General features: G+C 39.6%; 3 protein-coding genes across 6 annotated transcripts in view; 2 read left to right on the forward strand and 1 right to left on the reverse strand.

Annotated features, from left to right (window-relative positions):
- The window catches only part of usp33 (ubiquitin specific peptidase 33), a 29088-nt gene extending 25426 nt beyond the window's left edge, over nt 1–3662 (forward strand). For both annotated transcript variants that reach the window (XM_077514450.1, XM_077514459.1), the window contains exon 24: nt 1513–3662. In XM_077514450.1, the coding sequence (XP_077370576.1) occupies nt 1513–1670 (158 nt within the window). In that variant the 3' untranslated portion in view covers nt 1671–3662. The remainder of the gene's footprint in view (nt 1–1512) is intronic.
- Nucleotides 3663–4727: 1065 nt separating this feature from the next.
- zzz3 (zinc finger, ZZ-type containing 3) lies at nt 4728–24955 on the forward strand. 3 transcript variants are annotated; one of them, XM_077514437.1, is made up of 12 exons: nt 4728–5065; nt 12142–13831; nt 18170–18308; nt 19683–19830; nt 19903–20015; nt 20092–20163; nt 20237–20338; nt 21804–21899; nt 21976–22134; nt 22265–22420; nt 22488–22588; nt 23974–24955. In XM_077514437.1, the coding sequence occupies exons 2-12, from the start codon at nt 12207–12209 to the stop codon at nt 24116–24118; spliced, it is 2856 nt and encodes a 951-aa protein (XP_077370563.1). In that variant the 5' UTR covers nt 4728–5065; nt 12142–12206; the 3' UTR covers nt 24119–24955. The 3 variants fall into 3 exon arrangements, with proteins under 3 accessions (XP_077370563.1, XP_077370548.1, XP_077370556.1); XM_077514422.1 differs by having other exon boundaries at nt 4730–5065; nt 22262–22420; XM_077514430.1 differs by lacking the exon at nt 4728–5065 and adding an exon at nt 5238–5377 and having other exon boundaries at nt 22262–22420.
- A 794-nt stretch (nt 24956–25749) lies between these two features.
- ak5 (adenylate kinase 5) overlaps nt 25750–27168 on the reverse strand; it is a 39015-nt gene continuing 37596 nt past the window's right edge. The window contains exon 14 of the mRNA XM_077514550.1: nt 25750–26198. Within this exon, the coding sequence (XP_077370676.1) occupies nt 26124–26198 (75 nt within the window). The 3' untranslated portion in view covers nt 25750–26123. The remainder of the gene's footprint in view (nt 26199–27168) is intronic.

Below are 27168 nucleotides of genomic sequence, written 5' to 3' on the forward strand. Positions count from 1 at the left end.
TTTTTTTTTTTTTTTTTTTTTTTTTTACAATGCATCTCTTCACTCCTGAAAGTACAGTGGAACCGCTAAACGCTCGAGGTTCCACTATATTATATCTATTTCTTTAGAGTCTAAAGTGTAAGATGCTTGACTTCCAAGTTGTTCTCATTTCATTTTTTTCTTCCCTAAACTGCTTAGTAATATTGTATGTCTGAAATTTAAAAGTAGTCAAACAAATACAGTAAATACTTTATTTTTTATCAAATGGGTTAATTATGATTAGTTATTACCAATAATACAATTTGTAATAATTAATCATAATTAACAGACTATTAACTAATTTCCTCCCAAAAACATATAAATGCGTTCTATTTTAAATATTACCAGTGTCCCAAGGACGTATTTATACGTTTTTCATGTTTTGTTTTGTTTTATACTTGAGGATACAGAAGGCTTTGATGCAGCCTCTGAACTGAAGAAAAAGGTTGAAGCAATGGTCGTAATTACAAAAACGGCCAGCAGGTGGCAGCAGAGTATAGGTGCTCAACCAGGGCCATGTTGCAACAAGCTCTTTATGTCAGTGTTTTCACCAGGAATGTGAATGATGAAACGTAGCTATATTCTAATGCTAACTGCTACAAAACAAAAACAGATACAAATATACTTTTTTTTTCCTGATGAAAGAAGAGATTCTAATCTTTCTTTTAGTAGGTTCCATATTTTTATAACAATAGAACACAATATTCTGTGGGCCTTTCAAAATCAGTCAAAATCCAGTCAAACAGCCGGGAGCGAAGGTAAAAATGGCTGGGAGTGAATGAGTTAATTGGTTAACCAATTAATAAATAGTGGGTTAATTATGATTAGTTATTACAAAAAATACAATTATTATTTGTAATAACTAAGCGACTATTAGTTGGTTAGCCAGTTATTAAATAATTGTTTAATTATTATGATTCGTTATTACAAATAGTGTTCCCTCATTTACCGCTGGGGTTAGGTTCCAAAAAATACCCGCAATAAATGAAATCCGCAAAGTGTAGTTAGTTTTATGTTTTACATTTATTATAAATGTTTAAGGCTTTAAAACACCTCACCACACAGTTTATACACGTTTCTCATGGAGGCATTTACATTTTCTCACATTTTTTTCTCGTTTAAACATTCTCAATGTTCACACCTTAATAAATTTTCTAAAATTGGTACATTACTGTAAAAAAAAAAGAAAAGAAAAATTGCACTAAAAAAAAAATCAGCAATACAGCAAGGCCGCGAAAAGTGAACCACGTTATAGCGAGGGAACACTAATACAATTTTAAAAAAAGAAATTACTTTAAATTGGTGTTTTTATAAACACATCTATTAAAGATCATGTCTATGTGTCCATTTTAAAAATCCATTGTGGCCTTTGAGCACAATAAATAGCTTGCCAACTTCAGCTAAAGTTCCACGTGACGATGGTTTAAAACTGGCGAGTCTTTTGTTGACGTTTGGAGGTGAGAAGTGGTTTACGTTGCCTCCCCGTTTCCGCAGGAGCCGACTCGGGCCAGATCTCCGAGGAGACGTGGAACTTCCTGCACGCCATCTACGGCGGCGGACCGCTGGTGACTGTGCGGCCAATCGTGGTCGCCGGCCACCAGGACGCCCACCAGTCAGAGGAAAAGATTGAGGTGGAGACGCGCTCGCTTTAAAAAAAAAAAAAAAAAAAAAAAAAAGTAAACAAAGAATGAGCGAACGAGGAAAAAAACAAGGCCTTTTTAATTTTTTTGCACTGTTTTGAAATGCATTCACGCGAAAAAGGACGCCAACATTAACCGCTTACGCGACAGCTCGCTCCGAAAAGGGAATCAAAACTTTGTCGTGTTGTACAAAATGTGTATATGTTTCTATTAGCACTGCAGTTGTCTTGTGTCACTATTTTAAATGTGTGCAGATAGATAACAACAACAACAAATCCACGGAATGCCATTTTATTTTGACCAAATGAGCACATGTACCACGTGTTTGTCATGACACTTGTTGTAATATAGCACTTCCACGGATGGACATCCTTAAGGCGATGAAGGGACGAATTAGCGACAAGTCTCAGGAATTCATTGTGCACTGTCGTGTAGAGCAGCGCTTCTCAACTGGTCTGGTCAGGTCAGTCCTGGTCCTTTTCTCATGGCAAATCCGTACATTTATCAGTTGACTGCCTCACTTTACTCCACTCACATTCGATGAGATTGTCAAATGAGCTCCGCCCATCTGTTTTGGATAACCTGCTTCGAATTTGGGTGAATTCCGAGCGAGGTTTTGGCAAGTACGGATCCCCATGAGACTTTTATTTTTTTAAGAGACATTTTCTTATCTTGTGATATTACCAACATGTCCACCAAGTGAAACTGGCTTTGGGGCTTAATTTTCAAATCAGGTGGAACTCATTTGGGTAAATTCACTAGTAGGGTTAGCCATGGAATCGTCCCATAAATGGCTGCATGCTTCAAAACAAAATGGCCCAATTCCTGTACAATTCCGGGCATATGTCCTTGAGACTTCTTTGTGAGACCTGATATGATTGACACGTGTTCCCACTTTCATGTTGCGAGGTAAAACTGGCTTACGGGGCTGAATTTTAAAAACAAAAGTTAACCCCTTTCCATAGTGAATCTTCAAAATGACAGTCAGACTTTGTTGCCTTGCTCTGCCCGGATCAGATTGTATAAAGGTTCGTTAAATTACTCGAGAACCCCAGAATCTACCCCAAATGGCTGCTTCAAAACAAAATGGCCAAGTTCTTTTTTTTTTTTTTTAACCTGTACTATCATGAAAGACATGCCCACCAAATTTCGTATTGCTCAGTCAAGCTTGCTTGTGGGGCCAATTTTTGAAGTGACCAACTGGTACCACACTAGAGGGCCCATGTAGAAAAATATAGGTATCATATCGAACTGTTTGGGGCCCCTCCAAATGAATGAATTTTCACCATGCACTTGCAAGAATTTTAACTATCTGTGGTCATCAAACTTGAGCCCAAGCCTAAGAATTCACCCAAAATGGCTGCTTGAAACCAAAATGTCCATTGTGAGTGTGGGACCTCTCGTCATGATACATGTCCACCAATTTTCTCTTGATCGGGCTTAACTGCTGAGCCCACCCAGAACTTTGTTGCTAACCAAAACAGCAGCACCTGACGACACACATCCAGCGTGGCGTCTCTGCTCGTGTCGTAAACGAGTGCCCCCGGCTTTTTGTTGACTTTTGGTTCCGCCGGTTCAGAATCGCTGCTGTTTCGAGACACAAAACGGCATGTAGATGTTTGAATGTAACAAAGGTGTATGTTGGTTAAGATTCAGCACTTGCTTATTTATCACAGACAGGGAGATAAAAAAAAAGAAAAAGAAAAAAGGATGTTAATAGTTTTGTTTTGTGTGTATATATCAAAAAAGTACATGAAATAGGAATGCATGCTTTTAACATTGCAAATCTCTAACAATTCCTAACTGTGCACGACCTAGACTCGCTAGACACTACACCGCAGTATAGTAAGTAGTAATCGATAATCGGCAGCATTGTCAGTCTTAATTGAGGGCATTATTTTGCATATTGGATGCCGTACGTGTTAGCCTAAGGACCATGAGTAAGAGCTATTCCATTTTTTTTTATGCCTCGCTCAATAAAAGAAAAACAAACATGGATGAAAACCTGTGCTCATCTTGATTCACCCACAACATAAATAAATCTTGTCCACATTCCTCTTGGCTAGACTGCGTGAGAAGCTAACGTAGCATCTTCACCTGGTCCTCCTTTGTCAAGAACACAAACGCACTAAAAAGTCCAGTCGCAAAAGATCCATATTAAAATCTGTTTAGTTACGAAAACTTGGACAAAAATCTTATCCCGCTTTTGAGTCCCATACCATAAGGAGCAACGTAACAAAATAAAGAGTAACAGCACAAAAAAAGTAGACTCATGGAATGGTAGTGTTTTGTTTGCAAAAATGTTGTTTCAAACAACTGAACAAAACGGGCATTAGAACCCTACCAAAGTAAAGGCACTACCAGTGTTAACAGATGGACTCAAATGCACTCCGCTAGCAGTAGAAGGTCCAAATCAGTCCTTTGCAAAAAGTTGCTCAGCTGAGAATGGATGGGACAAAGGCAACAGGAAGTAGAAACCTACCAAAATAAAATCTATAGGTTTCTACAGAAACCTACCAAAATAAAATCTGTACGTTTCTACAGAAACCAAAGACAACAGGAAGTACAAACCTACCAAAATAAAATCTGTAGGTTTTTACTTCCTTTTGCCTTTGTACCAAACCTAAGTAAAAGCATTAACAGCACAAACAGATCTACTCAGATTCATGACACTAGTTGAGTAAATTCTAAACTACAATCCTTCGTTCACAAAAGTTGCTCAAAATTTAGTACTATCATGGTATGCAAATAGGAAGTAGAAACCTACCAAAATAAACCACCAAGAGGGCCAACTGAATGATTCAAATGAGCATCGACCACCAGTGTTGAGAAAATTGATGGATGGTCAGAACAGTGTGCGAGAGAGAGAAACCCGAAGCAGGAAGTTGATTAAAATACGCCAAAATAAAAGTTATAAAGGCACTAACTTATTTACTCAAATGCATCAAACAAGTCACAGAAGATCACATCAAAATGGTACGTTCATTAAAGTTGGTCAAACTGCGGCTGAGAATCCTGTCAAGGGAACTGCAATGGGAAGCAGAAACCTATCAAAATAAAAGCTACGACACGGCTGCATAGAAGCAGAAGATCCAAATCAAAGTCCTTTGTTAACAAAAAGTTGCTCAAAACCAGTTCCTGCTAAGTGTCCCAACAAGGGGAACCAAACAGGCCGAATATAAATATGTTTCCCCGCAAAATAATTTGCTAATCAACGTCATGCACCTGGTCCACATTTGCTGTGAATTCGCAGCCATTTCCAGGCCACGAGAAGGCAAACATGTCGCCGAGTGCGGCACACGAAAGTCGCCCTCGCCTCAATGTGCTCGCACACCCGAGCCGGAGCGCTCGGCTGCACTGTGAAAACATGGCTGCGAGCGAGCGTGCAGCGACCGTACGGAAGTGAGGTACGTGCTACATTCTTTTTGGGGGGCTCCGTAAACGCTTTAGCCGGGCTACGGAGCACTTCGATTGTCTGCCATTGGAGGGGAAACGCCAAAATTGCTGGGACTGTTTTGTGCAGGACCGGCGCCGTTTGCGAATTAAAACGGCAAAGTTGAGAGCGGAACAATCGGCTAAGCTAGGCTGGCTAACGCTTAGCTACAGGCAGACTGCCACGATTCTCCCTACCGGTTTTATCAACTCGCCTCGCCGAGCGGAGACGCCTGTCGAGTCGAATGGATTAACGTGGAACCCCTGCCACTCCGGAGTCTCCCTAGGTAGCTTCTCTACTAATTTCGGCCGTTAATGGCTCGCTTACGTGCCGTGTTTAGCCGCTGGTCTAACAGGGAGTTAGCCCGATTAAAGGGCTAACCAAGCGGCGTTTTGCAGTGAAGTTACCGCTAACGTTTTAGCTCGCCCCCCGCCCCCGGCTGGGTTGTTGGTATAAAACCCACACCTCTGTGTATTACAAGTCTGTTTTTAACTCAGCGGACTATAATCCCGTTTTGCACTGTTGTTGATTGGTCGAGTAGCAACCGGTGCCGCCCGGCATACGCCAAGCAAGGATGCGGGGATCCGAGCCCCTTTACCTGGGACGCACGCAACGCTATCTCGTGGATGTCACGTTGCCACAAGGCCCCAGTGGAAGTGTTCCCACTACTACGTGGAGACCAAAGTGGTCGCAAAAGTAACAAGCAGTGTGTTTTAAATTTAGGGAGAAAAAAAAATCATTAAATTGCTAGCTAGCTCTCTTTAGCCACCGCTCTTGGCTTGTTTGGCAGGTGTATATGTATGATCACGCATAATTGTGCACATTGCCGCCTTTAAAACTGCCCTAAATGACATGTTTTTGTCATTTTTTTGGAATAGATTGTAAATGCTAGCACGTTAACGCCACTTCCAACCCGGTTGAGCGTGTTTTTAATGTGAATATAGGCTTTTTATTTCTTAAATTGCACCAAATTCCTACCATAATCACTGACTGATTATTTTCCCTCCAGTTGATTCTTGCTCTTGTTTTATCAGGCACTGACACACTGTTGAATTTGTCAGTGTTTATGTATAATAGTGAAGAAACACAGCTCAATTCAGAATTGGCTCTGATTTTATGAAGAAGAAAAAACACTGACAGCTTGAAGGTCTTACCAAAATCTATGACGTGTGACGGGTTTAGCCCTGAGTTTTGCTTTTTCTTTGGCTTTTGCATGTGCGTTTTCTGTGACGCTAACAATACAGCGACGGCTAATGTCCAAAATCCAGACTGCTGCCAAGTCGGACGTTTCCCGCTAAGAGGCAAAAGCCAAAATACAATAAAACCAAAACAACAGTGACTGCGGACATTAAATTATTACTGGGTTCTCTTCCTATGCATTCTAAGTAACCCAAATTATTACGTAAATTGCAACACGCCACACAGTAAGTAATACAACACTCAAGAATTATAATAAATGCAGTTTTTGATCGTCGATCACCACATTGCAGTCCGTTTATTTCGGGTTCAGGATGTCGTGGATTTAAAAAAAAAAAAAAAAAAGGAAGGAAGCAGTACAGCATGAATATTCCGTGATGCCAGGGGCTATGAACTTAGGTATCTGAAAGTACTTTTGCCGCACTGCTGTTGAACGCAATTGTCGCTGTCTGTTGAGTATTATCTACATCACACAATTAAATATGGCCGACGTCTGCATGACAGCTGCCTTCAGTTGCCTTCAACACATAGTAGTAGGCTGTAAGTTGCCTGTAATCAGGTGTTAAACTTCACTTTCTGGTCACGGCCACTTGCACACACAGTGAAGGGCCACGTAATATGCTTGTGAACCGACTCAATATGTGGAGGAACTCAATATGTGTGCATTAGCAGGTAAGGATGTAACGATATCCAAATGTTACGATACAATATTGCTGCTGAAAGGAGACTGATTCTGTCCTCTTTCATCTGTAACTGCTTCAAACATCAAAGCCTATGTAGGAATGGAAGAATGTTTATTTGTTGTGATTTTATTGTATTGGTGTTAATGTTTTATGTTATGTTAGTTTTTTTGTGTTTCTGTTTGAAACCGCTATATAAATAAACTTGAGTTGAGATATTATGATATGAAGCTCATGATACGATAATTATCACAATATTGTGGGGAGGTTGGCGATATTTAAGAAAGGTCACAATATTGTAAAAAATGAGCTTATACTAAAAAAAAAAAGAAAGTAAAATGTGCTTTTGTACATAACATCAATTTTACATTATTATTATTATTATTTTTTTTATTACTAGTAGTAGTAGTAGTAGTAGTAGTAGTATTATGTTGTGCTGTTAATGCGCACACACGCATTGATTTGCTCCACATATTGACTTGCTTCACATAGGCATATTACGTTCCCCTTCATCTGACAATTAGTGTAGATTTTAAACATAGAAGGGCCAAAGCATCCCTAATGAAAATTAAGTTGCACAAAAAAAAAAAAAAACTAGCGACCAGAGGGTGCTGGAACTGCACAAATGGAAATCAACCTGACTTTTTTTTTTTTTTAAAAAGATGCGTTGCATTTAAATATTGTGAACATCACGCCGACGATATTGTGGCAGTTTTAATATCACAATATCATATTTCACTTTTAATATCACAATATCACGATATTTCACTTATCGTTATATCCCTATTAGCAAGCAAGTGCCTCAATATTAAGTCTTATTAGAGAGAGGTCGTTTATATACGTTGCTGTAATGTACAAGAGCACATTTTTTTTTCCGTTTTTTATTTTTTATTTTTTTTTATTTTTTAGTATGTTAATTTTTTTACATTGACCTTTTTTTGTATCGCCAACCTCCCCACAATATTGTGATAATTATTCTATTATATCATATCGTGATGTTTGGATATCGTTACATCCCTAATAATCGACTTATAGATTGGTATTGGGATTAATCGGTATCAAATCGAATTGTGACCTATGACTCGTGACACTGATTGAATCGCCGAGTATTGGGCAAGTCATGCCCCTAAAAGAGGGAAATGTTGAGTTTAATGAACGATGGAGGAAGTTATGAGTTAAGGCATTCTCCCCCCATCCTTTATTACACCTGGATGTCCTTTAAAGGTTTTATGATACTGCCAATTTGACCTTGAAACAGATTATTAGCATTGTTTCCTGATGTGACGCTGTTAATTTCTATTGCAGCCAGCTTGTATATAGTATGTGATCCAATGCTAGTTCACCGTCTAGCTAGGCCACCGCGTCATCAAATTTGGTTACGATTTAGCCTCAAAATATACAAATAAAATAGCGTTGTAGCTACTGCGCCTTGTAGGAAATTCCACTCCGTGCAAGTTTTCAACACGAAAATTTATTTATACCGTGCACCTGAAGGCAGGGTTTGTTAGCGTGTTATCTAATTACCCGGCTGCTATGAGCTAAGCTGTAACGCTATGTTAGGAGTTGTTCACCCGAGCTGATCGGTGTTGTCGTTTTATTTTTTTCTTACAGAGTGGAGCTAACGAGCGCGTCTCATTAATTTGTTGTGTTGCGTTTGAATGCAGAGCGCTCGCTCCTTTCGCCTTTCCCTCCCTCCCTCCCTCCCTTCCTGTGTTATGCATGGATGCGTCAAGTTGGCCGTCTCAGCAGCCGGCGTCAGCCGAGTGCGAGTAACGTGTGCCCAAGCACGTTAAACCTTTATTGACTCTGCAGGTCGTGTTTTCACCAACGCTAACATTCTGAATTGGCAAGTAAAAAAAAAAGACGTCTAATATGTTACAAACACTTTTCAAACACTTGCGGGAGGGGGAATAAATGTTAAATGTTTACGCACATAACGACCACACAAGTAGCTAACACAAGTCTAAGAAAATAACGTAGCCGTCTACATCTTCCCCCAGAAGTCATGAAGCACAAACAAATGCGCAGTACCTGTCACAGAAGATCCCAACTTAAAGTGGATGTCAAGTCCAAATTTTCTTTTTAAAATATGATGTACGTGCTCCCGCTAGTTCAAACACAGCATAATGATTAACATTGCGTGGAATATAAATTTAGCAGGAAAACCCACCCGTTTTTATCTATCTCAAGGAGCGGCCATTTTGCCACTTGATGTCGACTGAAAATGACATCACAGTTGCTCAGGGGACAGGTAATGGCCAATCATGGCTCACCTATTTTATGAAGCTGAGCTGGGGTTGGTTGTTATCTGATTTATGAGCAACTGTCAAACCATTTTAAGGGGCAGTGGAGTCAAAGATTTTCTTAAATTTTAAATGTTTTTATTTTGTCTCTCTCAGGGGACGACCATTTTGCCTTTTACTGCCACTTGCTGTCGACTGACAATGAAATGGTGCCTAAAGGTGCATGTAATGACCAATCACCTGTTTTCTGGCTTCTGAATTTGAAGCTGAGCCCTTATGCTCTGTGATGTCATTTTCAGTAGACACCAAGCGGCAAAATGGCCGCCCCTTGAGTCGGATAAAAATTGGGCGCATTGTTGCTGCTATAATTTTTTTTTTTAATGGTATTTATTAATTTATTAGTGTGTTTCACTTATTTCTGTAATGCATTGTATTTATTTTTAACTGGTAACTAATAATTAAAAAAAAAAAGTTAATTTCATTTTGCCTCAATTTATTAAACTTTCAGTTCACAAACGGGATCATCGAACCAGTTCAGACTGTAACTCGAGGTTCCGCTGTAGAAAAAAACAAAAACAAAAATAAAAGCAGGAACGGGACAAACGGATGCACTCAAATGCATACAAACAATTGCAAAGATCTAAATCAAAATGGTGTATGAACAAATAAAAAAAAAAAATGTGTGAACACTGGCTCCGGTGAGAGTCCTATCAAGGGAACAGGATACAGAAAGTACCAACCAAAATAAAAACATTAACAGCACAAACAGATGGACTCGAACTCACTCGTGATAGAGGATCCAAATGAAAGTCATTTGTTCGCAAATTACCAGGTTTAAAACCAGCTCAGATTGAGGGTCCTATCAAAGGAACAAAAACAGGAAGCGGAACCCTTATAAGAATGAAAACATAAAAACCACAAACAGACAAGCGCGTGATACTGGTCGCGGAACGATCCAAGTCAAAATCACCAAAAGGTAGTCAATACACTAGCTCCAACACAGTTTTACCAGGGTAACATAAACAGGAAATAAAAATCTTAACCAAAACAAAAGAATCTCCAGCTCTCTTGAGCCACTGACACAGTAACTTTATGCAGTACAAAAGTAACGGAACAGTGCTTTTGTCTTCTCTGCTTAAAAGTGTCCACTAACTTCACCGTCATTTAAACGTGTTTGGACCGGTCATTGCACATTAAAAGGATCTGTCAGTCACCACGGTGCTAATTGATGCGCTCTTTTTATGACTGTAAAGGACACCACTGTAATGACTAAATTTGACTTTAGAAGGACCTGTACCTTTTTTTTATTGCACTCTTTAGATTCATTAGCGGGATTAGCCCGACACGCCTTTTTTTTACACTGCCTTTTGTTGAAGTGAAGAAGTCAACGCTCATCTGCAACTTGTTTTTTGTTTTGTTTTTTTGTTTTTAATAAAGCTACACCAGACACCATCTAAATATTGGATTGCGGGAAGCCTGTATGCGTTAACGTTTTGCTTGAATTGATTCTGGCTGAAAGACGTTGCCGCCTTGGTAAGTGGGCGTAAATTGTCTGACGTTTTTCAGATTTGCCTTGTGGATATGATTCGATGTGTGGCAACGTCAATGCCAGACTGACAATTGTTTACAAGACAAAGGGCTGTAGATTTCTACGCACCACTTGGTGTAGAAATAAGTTGGCTCAGTGGCGGCCAGCCAGGAGGAAAGGGTCCTTAAAAGACAGAATATCTTAAGTTTGGGATCATTTCACACTGAACAAAGAAGTTAAAAGTGCAAGTGTATATCATAGAAGAATGACTGTAATTGCCTGTGAGCTATTTTGTTTTAATCTTCTTTAATCACCATTACTAGTTTGAAGTGATCAAAGATAGACAACAGAGCAGCTAGTCCGCGTTCAATCGTTTTATTGAATAAGCTAAGAAAACAAGCACGTCATGAACATATTCTTACACAAGCTGTCGATGGCCGCAACTCATGGCGAATCGCTCAATAGCTAACAGATTAGCAATCAATCAATCAATCAAACTTTATTTATATAGCACCTTTCATATATTCAAAATGCAACTCAAGGTGCTGAACATCCATGATACAATAAAAAGTCATTCGCTGACGTCCTCGTCACTCACCAGGACAAGCCCCGCCTTTTGAAGTCGAGCGCACTCAAAGTCACAGACTACGCAATACGCATGGAGCCAATATTTGGGTTAAGGTCAAAATTACGGTCTCTGAAGCATTAGGGATAACTGGTTTACATGCTCGAGTGGACAGTTACTTCTGTCTACATATCCCGATCTAAATTGCGACACGCAGACCCAAATTGACATCATTTCAGCATTTAACTTGCTACGTCAATAAAAAAATTAAAAAGATTATTTTCATGTCACTCGCCGCACTACTGAAGTAGTCAGTTTCCTTCTCGCTCCAAAAGTACGTTTCTATGACACTTGTGTTAAAAACAATAACTTTAAACACAAAAGGGATATGGACGGCGAGTCTCGGGTGGTAAACTTGTGGACTAAATACCTTAAGCAGAGTCAGCATTCTGCCTCTGGTGCTACATCGAAAGCTGGCAATTTCATGCGTCAACTTGTACCCCTCCTACCTGCATCGGTGCCTTATACGCAGGACACCGTGCCAGGAAAATATTGGCTTCGATAGCCGGTGAAAGAAGCTGCAGTTGAATTTATGGAGGCACCATTGTTATGCCTCTGAAGCCCCAATTTTGCAGGAAACTGAAAGGTAAATTTAAGTTCACAAGTTATAGTGCATGAGAGTTTAATCCTGAAATTTTACCCAGCAGCCGAATAGGCCTAACTTTTTTTTTTTTTTTTTGAGTAATGAATGTCTGTGTAAAAGGCATAAGCAGGTAGATTGGTACCCTACTCAAGTGTACAGATTTACATTCACTACAGTGATGTGTGTCTTTGCAGGTGCCCACGTTCCGCCGCAGTGGACAGCGCACCAGGATGAGGAGATTGTAGGCACCCGCCGTAGTATGGCCGCGTCCCGGTCCTCGCGCGTCACAAGGTCATCGGTGGGGCTCAATGGATTGGACGAGAACTTTTGTGGCCGCACCCTCAGGAACCGCAGCATCGCCCAGCCGGAGGAGACATCCGTGTCTCCGCTGCCTAGGGCCCGCTCGCCCAAGAAGAGGCAGGAGTCCCGGCAGGACTCCAGGCAGGTGTCGAAACAGGACGTCAAGCAGGGGTCCAAGAAGGAGGACAAGCAGGAGTCCAAACCGGACCCCAAGCCGGACGCTAAGAAGGAGAAGACCAAGCAGGACGTTAAAGAGGATACTGACAACCAATCGGTGCAGGACTCTGAGCGGCAGATCTCATTGGAGGAACGGTTAAATGACTCAAAGGACTGTAATAGTTCTCCAGCAGCTGAGCAGGAACTGTCGGCCGGCGCCCGCAAACGGAGCGGCTCATGTCTGGAAAAAGACGTTAGCCCTGAGGAGTCGGAACATTGTGATAAAGGGAACGGGGTGCCGGATGCCCCTCCTTTAATCAAAAGGGCCAAGCGGTGTTCCCGAGTCGGGGAGTCTCAGGAACGCGAGGAGGACACGGGGAGCCCCCAGAGTCCCGTCTCCATTCCCGAACCTTGCGAGGGAAACACTTGTGAAGACATTCCCACCCGGAACTCGAACTTAGCTCCCGACTCACCTGTCCTCGGGGAAGAGGAAGGAGAGCTGGCCAAAGATGGCCGGGTGGAGTGTGATGGGGCGCCACACCGCCCTGACACTCACAAGGCCTCCAACGGGCTTGGGAAAAAATGTGTGGAGGCAGCGGAGAACTACGGCGCCCTCACCGAAGAATCTTCGAGTCCTGCCTCTGCCACCAGCTGTCCGCCGCTGCTCAACGGCGGCCAGGCCGGGGCGCCCCCCTCGCCCCACCCCACGGTGCCTTGTACAAACTCTAGCCCGGCGCACATGGAGGTTGTCGCCTCAGGGGATCCGCCTGTGCCATTCTCCCCAGCCCCTCCGGAGGATACGCTCCCTGAGCTGGTGGTGGCCAGGGAGCAGGAAGTGGAGGATGTGGAGGTGGACGTGGTGGGCGACCCCCTTTGTCTGGCCGGCGAGGAGCAGGTGATGGACAGCGAGTGCCACGGCAACGGTCGCCCACTCATGCCGGTGCCGGACACCGCCGCCGCCTCACCTTCCCCCGCCGCCTATAACAGCAACTCAGGAGAAGCGACGCCCCCGCTGGCGCCGACCCCGCCGCCCACCGAGCCCGGGTGCACGCCCCCATCTTTTGCCGAGCTCTATGAACACAGGTACACTCTGCGGACTTTGCCCCGCAAGGCGTCCTCCACCAAGGCCTGCTCTCCGCCTGGAGACAATGGCCCCCTGAAGGAGGACGGGGAGGTCGCGGAGGGTTTGGACGAGGACTTTGCGGCTCCTTCAGACTCTTTGTGTCCCGCTGACGACAACGAGAACACCTGCGCAGAGCCTGGGGACGAGACGGGCTGCGACGACGGCGGCCCCATGGGAGCCGGGGACATCGGCAAGGAAGTTGTGTGCAGTCACACCACGGAGGAGGAGGAGGAGGAAGAGGAAGAGGAGGAGCCAGACGTATATTACTTTGAATCCGACCACCTGGCTCTGAAGCATAACAAAGAGTATGTGCGAAGAGCTTTGGCGGGATTTTGTTCCCCCGACAACCTCCCTTTGCCTCCTCACTCGTGTAGCTTACCCTAATCTTTTCACGGTTTCCTTTATACCCGTCTGTGCTGGCAAATAATCCCGCTACGCTCTTGATTTTAATGGGATTTGTAGCTGGTAAAAATTGAAATAATGCGACGTAATACCGTGGAACCTCTAAAGTGGAATGCAGTCCGCTCCCTGTCTTATTTGGTCTGTAATCAGTTACAGGCTGAGATATTTTTAATAGTCAATGTTTGAAAGCCGAGGTCCCCACCAACCGGCAGTCCATTGCGTTGTCGGCATGCCACTACCATTGAAACAGTCTGTGGCAGGGATCACTGTTTATAAGTCCCATTTTGACCATCTGCTATAAAATAAAGCTCAAATACAGCAGTACCTTGACAAACGAATTTAATTTGTTCAGTTTGTCTCAAATTATTGTACAGTTCGGGACGATAGTTGTGGGAATTGTTTTCTGCCATCTAGCGATGTGGTATGAGAAGCTTGGTAGCAACAAAAAAAAACTGAACTAGCGATGGCCGGCAACTTGGAAATGTCGTAAATTGGTGCACTTATAAGTCAAGGTACCTCTGTATACTAGTAAAACTATTTGCCTTACAAGACACCTGACAGTAACCGATACAGAATGAGTTCACTTCCAAGGGTTGCTGCGGATCCTTAAAGAGGAAGTCAGCCTTAAACATTTCTTGACAATAATATATGTGACCTCACTAGTCATGACACATGACATTCTGATTAATATTACATTTGTGGAATATGAGTTATGAAGCAAAACCCAGCCATTTTTATCAATTTCAAGGGGCGGCCATTTTGCCGTATAGTGTCGACTTAAGATGACATCACAGTTGCTCAGGCAACGGTCAATCACAGCTCACCTGTTTTCTGATGTTATTGGTTGTTACCTGAGACCTGAGCAACTGTGATGTCATTTTTAGTCGACAGCAAGTGGCAAAATGGCCGCCTTCTGATCTTGATAATAACTGCTGGATATTGCTGCTAGCTTAACTCGTATTCTGCTAACGCGATATTAACCAGAATACTAGGGGTGTTAAAAAAAAATCGATTCGGCAATATATCGCGATACTACATCGCGCAATTCTCGAATCGATTCAATAGGCGGCTAAATCGATTTTTAAACTTCCATTTTTAATGGAAAAATATTCAACAAAACATCTTACTTTGGGTTAGGGTTCACACCTTAAGCATGGAAGAATGTTTTATGAACGTAACATTAAGCCTTAATATTTTATTTTAATGCTGTTCAAGCATGAAATAGATTACAACCTGTATAAGACTGAAGTTTCAGATAAATAAATAATACATTCTCATACAAATCTTACACTACAAGTTTACTGATGAGCATTTTCTGAATTTGAATGAAAAAAATCGTGACAATCGACTTATAAATTCGTATTGGGATTAATCCGAATCGAATCGTGACCTGTGAATCGTGATACGAATCGAATCGTCAGGTACTAGGCAATTCACACCCCTACAGAATACCATAGTTAGATGGTAAGTGGTGGTGCATAGAAAATATTATTGTCAATTTTTGGGGGGGGTTGACTTCCACTTCAAAAGGAATTGAACCATTCCATCAAAGGCTTTAATTGCCATGAAAATGTCATGTCAATATTTTTAAGTCATAAATGTGAAGACAAGTAGGATTTTATAACTGTAAATAGTGTCAAATCCCCAAATTAAAATTCTTTTAAAAATAACTTACCAAATTACTCTATTGGTAACGTCACACTATCACAACAGTAGAACCAACAGTGTTGTGGTTTGAGGAGATGCACGTCATTTATGGACCGTCGGAACATTGGACAACCTGGAAAATTGTAAAGTTACTCTTAAATTTACTTTCAAATGGAATTAAAAAGTCTTAAATTTGATTTAGCCGAAGCTGTAGGAGCCCTGGCATAGCAATGCTGTCACTTTAGTGGTGGTTTTCTTTTGTTGCTGGAATTCATCTCGCTTATACTCAAACTAGAAGTAAACTACTCATTCTTTGAAGACACAAAAAGGAAATTAGTAACCAGAGCAGCACTGTCATGTTGTTTTAGTGTTAAAAACAACAACAACAAAACACACAGCTTTAAAACTACTACTGCAATTTGTCCCCTGGGAGGTGTTGAGAGGTAACAAGTTTCCACAGTGTTACTGACATTTTACAGCTATTCCTCTTACCAAGTGTAAAATATAGCTTAAATAAAATTAAACTACTTGTCCTATGAAGAGGCCGGACAGTAACAAGAGAGGGGACAGAAATAGGTTTGTAGAGCTAAAAAGCTAAATCCCTTGGATACGTTGAAGATTATTCAACCTTGAGTAACCAATTTTTTTATTTTTTATTTTATTTTTTATGTTGTAGTTGAGTTTTTTCATTATCGGGGTCGTGTTTCAACCTGATTCGCGATGCGTCCTCACCGCAGCTGGAGAAAGCGCCGATGACTGAAATATGATCGGCCAACGTCTGTCTCGCTCTCGTATTGGCGGACGTTTCAAATTCATCTCTGGCGGGACTCTTGATTTCAACCCTCGCACATGCGGGAAAGCAATTGGATCAAGTTTCCGCGACAAGGTTCAATCGAGCCCACAAAGACGGATCAATACAAGCCAGGAGTCATTTAAAGGAAGCATGACTCTGCGCTTTAAGCCTTTTGGCACTGGGAAGCGTCTGTATTTAGCGGTTTAGTAAAGTAAATTCAGATACAGAATATATCGCGTGACTACAGTGTCGGGATAGTTTTGACAGGATCATGTTGTTTTTGGTCTACTGTAGTTCTGTTCCTACTGTGAGAAACTTTGAAGTAGTAAAGTCAAAATTGCAGTAAATATTTATTTGACAAACTAGTGGGAACTGAGAGGGCCTTACGCCATACAACATTCTTATTGGGCTTCTTATTCATTCAGGTACACGTTTTTGCTCAAGTTACTCGGCATTTCAAGATGAATGATTATGGTACAATATCAGTTTTGTCTGAATTCTGATTGGTTACACAAGAAACAATATACAGGCGGTCCTCGGTTTATGATGGTCCCACTGAACGAGATTTTGAGCTTTCGATGAATTTAATATGTGGTCACATCATGGCACAAAAAGCAATGCTCTGTTACCGCTGTATTTTTAGTCTTATTTGATTGTTTTATATTTATATTTAAAGTGTTTTCCATTAAATTTACTGTAATAGTGACTTTACTATGCATGGCCATAGGTTAGTAATACAGTACATTAATATCACCATTGAGGTCACGCTGTTTTACATTATGTACGTTATTATACTTTTTTTATTTTTATTTTTATTTTTATTTTTTTTTAAGCTCAATTTACCCAAATGTCTGTGCTTAGAAAATGGCCAACTGAAGGTTCAATGTCATAAGGTCTGTCTTTTGGATGTTTTCAAAGAGTGACTGGTTTCACCTATATGTAGTTTCTTTGAAAGGGATACTTTACTTATTTGGCCATTTTTGGCAGTCAAACATGAATATTTTGCCTATAATAAATTTGATATTTTCATTATTTTTCATGTACCTTTATTTATTAGTACCTTTTAAAAACACATTTTGCAACTTGCTGTCGACTGAAAATGTCATCACAAGGGCTCACAGCTCAGCTTGTGAATGTCACATGACCAAACCTAGAAAACAGGTGAGCTGTGATTGGTTGCTGAGCCCTTGTGATGTCATTTTCAGTCGACAGCAAGTTGCAAAATGTGTTTTTAAAGGTACTAATTGTACGTGGAAAAATAATGAAAATATCAAATTAATTATAGACAAAATATTAACTTTTTATTACTATAATGGGCTAAATAAGTGAAGTATCTCTTTAATTATTTAAAAATTATGGACCCCTGACCCCGATTCGCTAATTTCCGTGTAACATGACCGACTTACAAAATGGAGGTGCATGTCGCATGGCCTTCGTCGAAACGCAATCGAAACACTGCCGGTAGCAGTATAGTGATCCTTTTAAGCTAATAGCTAGCCTTGCTTCTGTTGCTGCTTTGTTTTTTTCTGCGACAATTCACTGCCTCTCACTGGTCAGTGCGGGTAATATGTGAGGACCCTGCCACGTCCTGTTAAACAAGATGGACGCCCTCGCCAAGCTGACGGGCCCCGACTGAGTCAGTCCCGCTCAGTTTGTCTTTCTCGCGCCCCCACCAAATGTCAAAACTCTCTCCACGTTGCCGCAAGCCGTTGTGTTTGACGCGCAACGTTCTTGATAACTAGTGACACGTCGGCCGGAATTGAGTCATCCAAATGATGTTTTCCCCCCCCTCCCATGTCAGTTACCAGAGGTTGCTGCAGACCATTGGCGTTCTCGAGGCCCAGCGCACGCAGGCCATCCTGGACCTGGAGACGTTGGCACGGCACCAAAGAGAAGCCCTGGCTGACCCCATCACCTTTGTTGAGCAGCTGCAGAAGAGGGTAATCTAAATCTGTTCATTGCTTAGTACAGGGATGGACAATGTCGGTCCTCGAGGGCCGCAGGTTTTGCAGGTTTCCCAATTCCAACACAAGCTCTTTTCAATCAATGGGATTGTTTATCAGTCTGATGCACAGCTTGTATGATGCGGATGAAGCGTATCATATATCAGCTGTGTTGGAGAAGGGCAACATCCAAAACCTGCAGGGCTGCGGTCCTCGAGGACCGAGATTGCCCATGCCTGGGATCACTGTTGACTCAGTTATAGGAGTGTGACAATATATCAATATCCTGATAAATCGTGATACTTTGTCTCCCGATAGATTATCGATACGTCTATGCGAGTATTGCGATATTTGTAGTTCATATTCAGCTACTATAACGGCTCCATTGTTTACGTATTGAGCAATTACTTGGCAGGCCACTAGGGGGATAAAATAAATAGGATACATAAAAAGAGACTCTTTGACTTAAGAAATATTTTTTTATATACGAGTCTAGATTTCACAGAAAAAAATGGTCTACTTGTTTTTATTAAAAAAGTCATACAGTACATTTTTTTCTTTTTTTTTTCTGTTCATATTATGAAACTACAGTATGACTTGTTGCTGCTGTGTTCAACTGTAATACTATTGCCTGAAATAAATGAAAATGATGATGAATGTAAATGTAAGTCAAATGAAAGCAGTCTTTTTTTACCTATTGTAATTATAAAACGTAACATTTATAATGTACATTGTTTATGACTATAACGTAATGTAATTTAATATATACATTGTAAGGAGAAAAAAAATTGCAGCTCTGCTTACGTAAACTTTTTGGGACTTTGTAAGCTTGAATATACCGTGCTGACTCCAAAGGTTTCTTCAATCTTGATGTTTTGTTTTTTTTTCCCCCAAGCTAAATTACACTTTGTTTACAACCAACGTTAATATCATCTTTAGCTGACACAAACATAAAATAGGGACTGTATTTCAAGATTGAAAACGTGAACAGCGCACACACAAGTTGCTGTGTTATAAAATAGCAATTTTTCTTAGAGGAATCACTTATTTTTGGCGGTATGTGTATTTTCTGTATTTTATCATGCTGCAGCTGTATTTCTATTAATTCTGCGGAAATAAGATGCAAATTAATGCATGAAAAATGCATTGCTGAAAAAAAAAAAAAATTTCAAAGCTTGTTTGGTATCCGGAGAAATGAAACAAATCCCAAAATGGGAGAACAAAAAAAACAAAAAAACTAGTTTTGAATAATGTCAGGCTCATTTACTTTGACTAAAGCCAAAGAGAGGGAAAAAAACATTCTTGAATATATAATCAGAGATGTCATTTTCAGACAAGACTTGAAATGTGAATGTTGCTTTTCTTGGTCAGGTGAATCTGGGCCTGCCGTGCCCCCAGCGCGTGGTTCAACTTCCCGAGCTGGCGTGGGAGCAGTACACGTCCGGCCTGGGCGACTTCCAGAGGGAGTTCTGCGACAAGAAGCGCAAAACCCGCCGGCTCAAGCTCATCTTTGACAAAGGTGCGGCGGAAGCGGCTCCAAAATGGCTGCCGTTTCATGTGCTTTTCATGTGCTTTCGTTGCCTTGTTTTAGGTTTGCCGCTCCGACCCAAAAGTCCCGTCGAGCCCAAGAAGGAGTGCGAGAGCGCCACTTTGTACTCGTCACTGCCCACTAGTGACGCCCCGGAGAATGGCAGGCAGACGCAGGTACATACAGTTCATCTGCCTTCATCGGCGCTGCGGGTCTGTCGTTGAACATCCCGGTAACCGTTTGCGTCTGCAGATGATCCGCGGCCGGCTTTGTCACTCCAGCAAGCCCGACACGTTCAACCAGCTGTGGACGGCCGAGGAGCAGGTAATGAAAAGCGCACGCGTGACGAGCACACAGTGGCACGGTGGTGACCGCGTGTTGCGTTCGGACCCGTTAGAAGAAACTGGAGCAACTTCTACTCAAGTTCCCTCCAGAGGAGGTGGAGTCCAAAAGGTGGCAGAAGATCGCAGACGAGCTGGGCAACCGGACAGCCAAACAGGTGATGGAAATATTGGAGAAATGATTTTCCGTGTAGCTAAATTTGGGCGGAGTTCTCCATTTTCAAGCAGGTTCGTCATTTGAAAAAAAATTATACATAGATTGGTGAAAATTGGACATTCTGCATGATGCCATTGAAAAATTAAAAACAATTTTTTTTTTTTTTTTTTTTTTTAACCTTTAGCAGTGTTTTTGGGTGCTTCTGCTCAATTTGACATCAAATCTAGTTAATTGATTACACCTAATAAAAATTATTGATCGACCAAACTGTATATATTTAACATTTTAAAAGATTTAATGCCATTTTTTTTCCGGCTTCTGAAGCCTATTTTGACTGAAAATGTATTAAATTAATAGAAATTTGATTAAATTATCACCGTGTACATGTTTTTTTTTTTTTTTTTTTTGTTTTTTTTTTTTTTTTTTATAAAAAGTAATTTTTGTGTGGCTTCTGGTTTATATTTTGACCATAAAAATCAAATTATAAATAATAAAAATGTGAAAATCTGTTAAAGAATCATGCATGTTACATTTAATATATTTTTTTAGACTTAATGGAGGTTTTTATGCGGCTGAAATTAAAGATAATGTAATTGTTAATCAAATAAATAATTAAGGAATGTGCAATTAATCAAAATTCTATTACAACTTCAATTATACTCCACATTTGAAAAATCATCAATCATTAAAAAAAAAAAAAAGAGATTATTAATACTAATTTTTAGTTGTTTAAATTTATACATTTGCACCTTTTTAAAATAACTATTTTGTTTCATCCAAAAGGAATTCGTGTTTGTTTTTTGTTTTGTTTTTTAAAATATTTTTAATGTTCTTGTTTTTTTATCAAAAAAATAAATGATCGTACTACTACACAGTGCACAAGCTACACTCCAACTTGGTTTTTGCCAAAATAAATAAATAAATATATAAATATTATTATAAATATATATTATAAATTGTTTGGTCCAAAAGAAACTTACATGATTATAGTGTTTCTACTTTTCAGATTGTTCTTAATATTTTTCAAGCAGCCCTAAAATAATTTAACGTTCTTTAAATATACATATTTATTCACATTTATTCTTTTCTTTTTTTTCCTTTTTTTTTTTGAAGAACAATGCCATTTTTTGTGGCTTCATTGATATGTCTTTCAATAATGAAAATGAGTATCAAATATTAAATTTATAATAATTGAAAGATTTCACCTTTTTGTCTTGTTTTGAGCTGCCATTCATGTATGTATGTTATGACTGATAATTTATTATTTTTATTTTATTTTTTTTAAATATGTATTTTTTTTTTAGCTCTACATGGAAGTTTTATGTGGTTTCTGATGCACATTTTAACTGAATATATGCATTGAATTAGTTGTACTTTGCCTTTGGCGCGTTATTAATACTGTCAAAGACATTTTTGTTGTTTGCTGTATGACTTCCCATTTGCAATCTGTGTTGTCATGCTTTCAGGTGGCCAGCAGGGTGCAGAAGTACTTCATCAAACTGACAAAAGCTGGAATCCCCGTACCTGGAAGAACCCCCAACCTGTACATGTACACTAAAAAGGTACACGAACGCTTTGGCGCCATCTAGTGTTGAATTAAAAAATAGTTATTGCATGCTTCTTCTTGTTGCCGTTCAGGCGAGCAGCAAGCGGCAGCACCACCTCAACAAGCATCTCTCGCGGCCCTCCACCTTCCTCACCTCGTACGAGCCTCCCGTCTATATGGACGACGATGAAGACGACGAGCGGGCCGCGTTCTTCGGCGCCGTGCACGACCCCGTCGCTGACGACGACTCGGTCGGTTTTACGGATGGACCTTGACAAAATAACCGGCGTAGCAGCGTCGCAATTTGATGATTTTTTTTTCTCCAATTTTTCTGACTTGCGCATGTGGCGATCATGTCTGGTTTCTTTTGGCTGCCAGGACGACGACGACGACGACGACGACGACGACGTCGTCATCCCCGCGGAATTGCGCAACCTTCCCGAGTACAAAGAGCTGCTGGAGCTCAAGCGTCTGAAGAAAGAAAAACTTCGGGAGCTGCGCGAGGACAAAACGGGCGTGCAGCACTTGGGATACAAGGTGACGGCACGTTCGCGACATTTCGCCTCGAAAGGGTGTCGCTCACATGCCGCGTGCGTGTTCGTAGTGCGACGTGTGCGGCATGGAACCCATCCAGGGCGTGCGGTGGCATTGTCAAGATTGTCCGCAGGACAGCGCCGTGGATTTCTGCGCCAACTGCTCAGACTGGTCAGTCAGAACACACGCAGGAAGTACATTTCGTTATGTGCATGGGAACACTTCAAAGTAGATAAGTACATTTTAGAATGTCAGTCAAATAAGATCATTTACAAATGATTTCATTTGATCAGTTGTTAATTAGCAGTGCCGGTAATTGAATTAATCGTATTTAATAGAATAAAAGGAGCCTGAATTTTATCAAAACAAATTGTTGGATTTAGCGGTCTAAAAATTTGGTTTGTGAAAATATATTAATTTAAATTAATTTCTTCATTAAATTTATTTTAAATAAAATTTAAAAAAAAGAAGTAAAATAAAACATTTTTTGTGTAGAGCCCTTTTCACAGAGAGGATTGAAAAAATGCCTCACATATTGAAAAGGTCAATCAGACAATTTTCTAATGTTATGAAACTTTATTATCCTCTGATATCTTTCTCTTATTTTGCCTTGTAAAATGAACATTTTCATCTCTGCAATGTTAATGCATTTTTTTCCACTATAAAAAAATTGTATAAATTCCTTAAAAAAAAGAAAAAGAAAAAAAAGTTGTAATTCTTTTAACTTTAACTTTGACTTTTGTCTTGGAAAATATAAAAAATATTTTATTATTGTTATTTTTCTTGAGTTAAAAAAATGTCATGTATGACCGAGGAAAAATACTTCATTCTCACCCTGCTTCTTTTTCCCTCCTATAAAAAAAGAAAAAAAAAAGTTCGTAGTTCGATAGTTTGTTAAAATGTAATTTTTATTTACTTATTTTTTTTTTACATTTTTTAAAAATAATTTAAAGAAACCCTTTTTATTTTTATTCGAGAATAAAAACTACAATTTTATTCTGATGAATATCCTGTGAATAAAAATACTATACATATAAGATTAGGATAAAAAAAAATTAACTGCTTGAAATATGGTAGTCATAAAATATGTATTTAAAAAAATGCTTTCTACTCATGACTTTTGCTTTTTGTTGAAAAATACGACTTAAAAACCGTCTCACAAAATGATTTTAAAAAATCACGTGAACTTGAAATATGACTTTTCTAAATATGACTTTGAGGGACGAATGCAACTTTATTCTTGTAAAGGACATTTTTTTCCCCTCAAAAATTACTTTCTGTTCAATTCCACCTATTTAAAATTGCATAAAATTAAATTTCCAGTTCCTGTTCATAAAATGGCCACTAGAGGGCATTCACCATCCTAAGTACTGATATCTTGAAATAAGGTTTGGCATCAGTACTTGCCCATACCTTTTTTTTTTTTTTTTTGGGAAAAATGTCTTTCTCAAAATATTGTAAAAAAAAATAAAATAAAAATAGTGTGACTTTATAATGTTCTAATAGTCTGCAATTTTAGAACATGAGATTATTTGATTTTTGGTTTGTGGTTGCAGCTTGTTGAAGACGGAGACCCACAAGCCCAACCACCACTTGGACCCCGTGTACCAGGCCGAGACGCTACTGGACCGCGACTACCGCCTGCCACAGAGCACCAGCTACAACTACCTGGACCCCAACTACTTCCCGGCCAACAGATGACAGACGAGCGGCAGGCGCCCGTAGCTGCACCACACGCACTCGTTTGCTCTTTTTTTCTCTCTCTCTCTTCCTTCTCTCCAGTGTGCATGGCTCCATCGCCCGTGCTTGATCCCGCCGCCATGTCGGAGCGGCAGCAGGCGGGGCGGGGCGGAGCAGAGCAGAGCAGCGCCGCCCTGCTGCTGGGGGCGGCCAAGTTCAGCGAGGTTAAATCCATGGATCTTTTAAAAGACAATATAAAAAAAAAATGAATTATGAAGGCAACATTCCCACGCGACAAGTGGCGCTTTGTCGTGCCGCCACATTTCAAACGCCGGCGCGGCGTTTTTGGTTTTTACCTCCCCCAACCTCTCTCGCTCGCTCTCTCGCACTCATCCGTCAGTGTTTGCCGCCATGGATCACGTGAAGTGTTTATGGTGACCAGTAGTTGGCGCTAGTTGTTGTGTGTGTGCCATTTAAAACCATACAAAACAAACACAAAAAAAACAAAAAACATTGTTTTGTCGGTCATCTTTTGGTTGAAGTCCATGAAATAAGATTGTATTTTTATGAACCTATTTAAGAAAAAAAAAATGATTTGAAGGTGGTGCTCGGTGCCTCCACACTTTTATACACACAGTCACGCACACACAAAAGTACACACACGCACATAGGTCTTGTTTGTGCTTGACTAGGCACCATTCTCACCTCTGACCCCTTGGAATCCCGCCTCCTGCTTCAATATCTGTGTATAACAAGTCTGTTCTTATGTAAAAAAAAAAAAAAAAAAAAAAAAAAAAAAATGAATAATGTACAAAAAATGCTAGAGGAGCAGCGTGGAAATAAAAGTATGTGAAAATATTTTTTTTCCATTCATTGCTCTTTATTGACATGATTTTTGATAAGTGGTTGCTGCGCAACCGTCAAAGTCAAGTGAATCTCGTGAGACGTCTTCAATGGGTGAGTACAGTCGTTTGACTTTTTTTTTTTATATAAGGAATTTTCCAAATGTCGCTATGAGCTTAGCAGTTCAATGTGTTACTTCAAATTGAAGTTCATCTGGCGTCACAAATCAAATCAATTTCATTTGAATAAAATGTAGCATTTTACATTTACATATTATGGTAGTTGAACACATTCCAAAGTTTTACCAATTTTGATTTAATATGTATTCATTTTTAGCCAAATTAATGATCTAATAAAGTAAAATATTCAGCATTTTGTTTGAAATTTAATTTGGCCATAATTTAATACTTAAAATTTGTATTAACGTTTGACATACATTTGATAAAGTGAAGTATTTAGTGTTGTACATATTTTATTTTTTAAATGTTGCCACAATCTGAAACATTATTTTGAGTATATTATTTCAAAATGAAATATTTTACTCACTTTAATTGGCACAATTAAAGTGAGTAAAATATTTCATTAATTGGCACAATTAAAGTACATTTGAGTAACTTTAAATAAATTAAAATTGTATTCATTCAATTGGGCTTAAAAGTATCATAATTGTGTTACACAAAATCGTGATTTTTTTTTTTTCTTTGTTTGAAGTGCTCGTTTGTACAGGATGTCATTTTTTGTGTTGTAATTGAGCTTTTTGACCGGCAGAGGGTGCTGCCACATCACAAAAAAAAAAAAAAAGTCAAGCGTCGGAATGCACAACTTTATTGAAATGTAAACAGCAGACTCAACAGATTAAAGCAAGCTTGCAATCGTACAAATGTTTTTTTGTTTTTGTTTTTTTTTTGGTCCTCAAATAATCCTCCATGTTTTTTGACATAGTGAATGCATGCTTCTTGCTGACCATACAAAACATGAGGGCGTGATGTGCGTGACGGGATCAGTCTTTGTTCTCCTGCGGTGGCACCCGAGAATCAGCTGTCAATCACAACTCTGTACAGTCCAACTCCGCCCACCCAAAACCCACTTAGAGGGAGAATCAAAAGAATGGACTTGACAATCAGGAGAACAGCAAGTGTGTGTGTGTGTGTGTGTGTGGTCGTGTGCGCACGCGTGCGTTAAATCAGATAGCGGGCGTGGCCTCCATCACCTGGCAGATCTGAGCAAACACTTGCTCAGGTGACCTCTCGGCAACAATCTGAAAAGAAAAAAAAAAAAAAAAAAAGGCAAGTCCAAGAGTGCTGTCATAACTGGTGCATACATTTAGCAATGTCCCTACCTGAAAGTTGGTTTATCATTTTTGTACATATTTAGGTTTTTATCAATTTCATATATAAACATTTAACATACATGCTAACTTTATTAAATAATTGGTTTATAAATTGAATTAGTTACAAATCACATTTAATATTTGCGATTAAAATTATATTTTTGCATTTGGCCTTTTTTCTTTTTTTTAAACCCCACCCTAAGATTGGTTGGATGCTTGATCCTTTGTAAATAAAAGAATCTGAGTCAAATAAAATAATTTACAAAAGATTTAATTTGGTCATTTGTTTAAAAGTATATAATGGAAAAAAAAGGAGCCTGAATTTTATCAAAACAAATTGTTGGATTTGGCAGTCTTAAAAAAAAATAGTTTGTGAAAATATATATTAATTGAATTTCGTCACTAAATGTATTTAAAATAAAATTAACGCTGGTAATTAAATTAATAGTATATAATAGAATAAAAGGAGCCTGAATTTGATCAAAGTAAATTGTTGAATTTAGCAGTCTAAAAAATTAGTTTGTAAAAATATATTAATTTAAATTAATTTCTTCACTCTTCACTAAATTTGTTTATTTATATATATATTAAATGTGTATATGTATTTATTTACTTTTTTTGATGAATTCCAATATATTACATAAAAAAAATTAAAAAAAAATGAGACAATATAAAAAACTTTTTATACCCAAAAATGTGACCTATATAACCTGTACAACTTAACTGGATTTTTTTTTTTTTTCTTCCCCCCTCTCGTGCGTAGCAGTAAAAATAATCTGCGAATGTTAGTATAACTGTACACACCCTCTTACAACTGGGGATGCGTCATTGTGGCTTGTGTCGAGAATTAAATACTCACCAAACGCATTCCAACTACGTTTGAACAGGGGTGTGTAGA

This window comes from Festucalex cinctus, chromosome 1 (assembly GCF_051991245.1).
Source record: "Festucalex cinctus isolate MCC-2025b chromosome 1, RoL_Fcin_1.0, whole genome shotgun sequence".
Lineage (NCBI taxonomy): Eukaryota > Metazoa > Chordata > Actinopteri > Syngnathiformes > Syngnathidae > Festucalex > Festucalex cinctus.

Excerpts from the sequence above, each read along its gene's own strand:
- zzz3 (XM_077514422.1), top strand. The coding sequence starts at position 12,207 with ATGGCCGCGTCCCGGTCCTCGCGCGTCACAAGGTCATCGGTGGGGCTC. Across the intron at positions 18,309-19,682 it reads TTGAGCAGCTGCAGAAGAGG|GTGAATCTGGGCCTGCCGTG; the intron begins GTAATCTAAATC and ends TTTCTTGGTCAG. Across the intron at positions 22,589-23,973 it reads TGCGCCAACTGCTCAGACTG|CTTGTTGAAGACGGAGACCC; the intron begins GTCAGTCAGAAC and ends TTGTGGTTGCAG.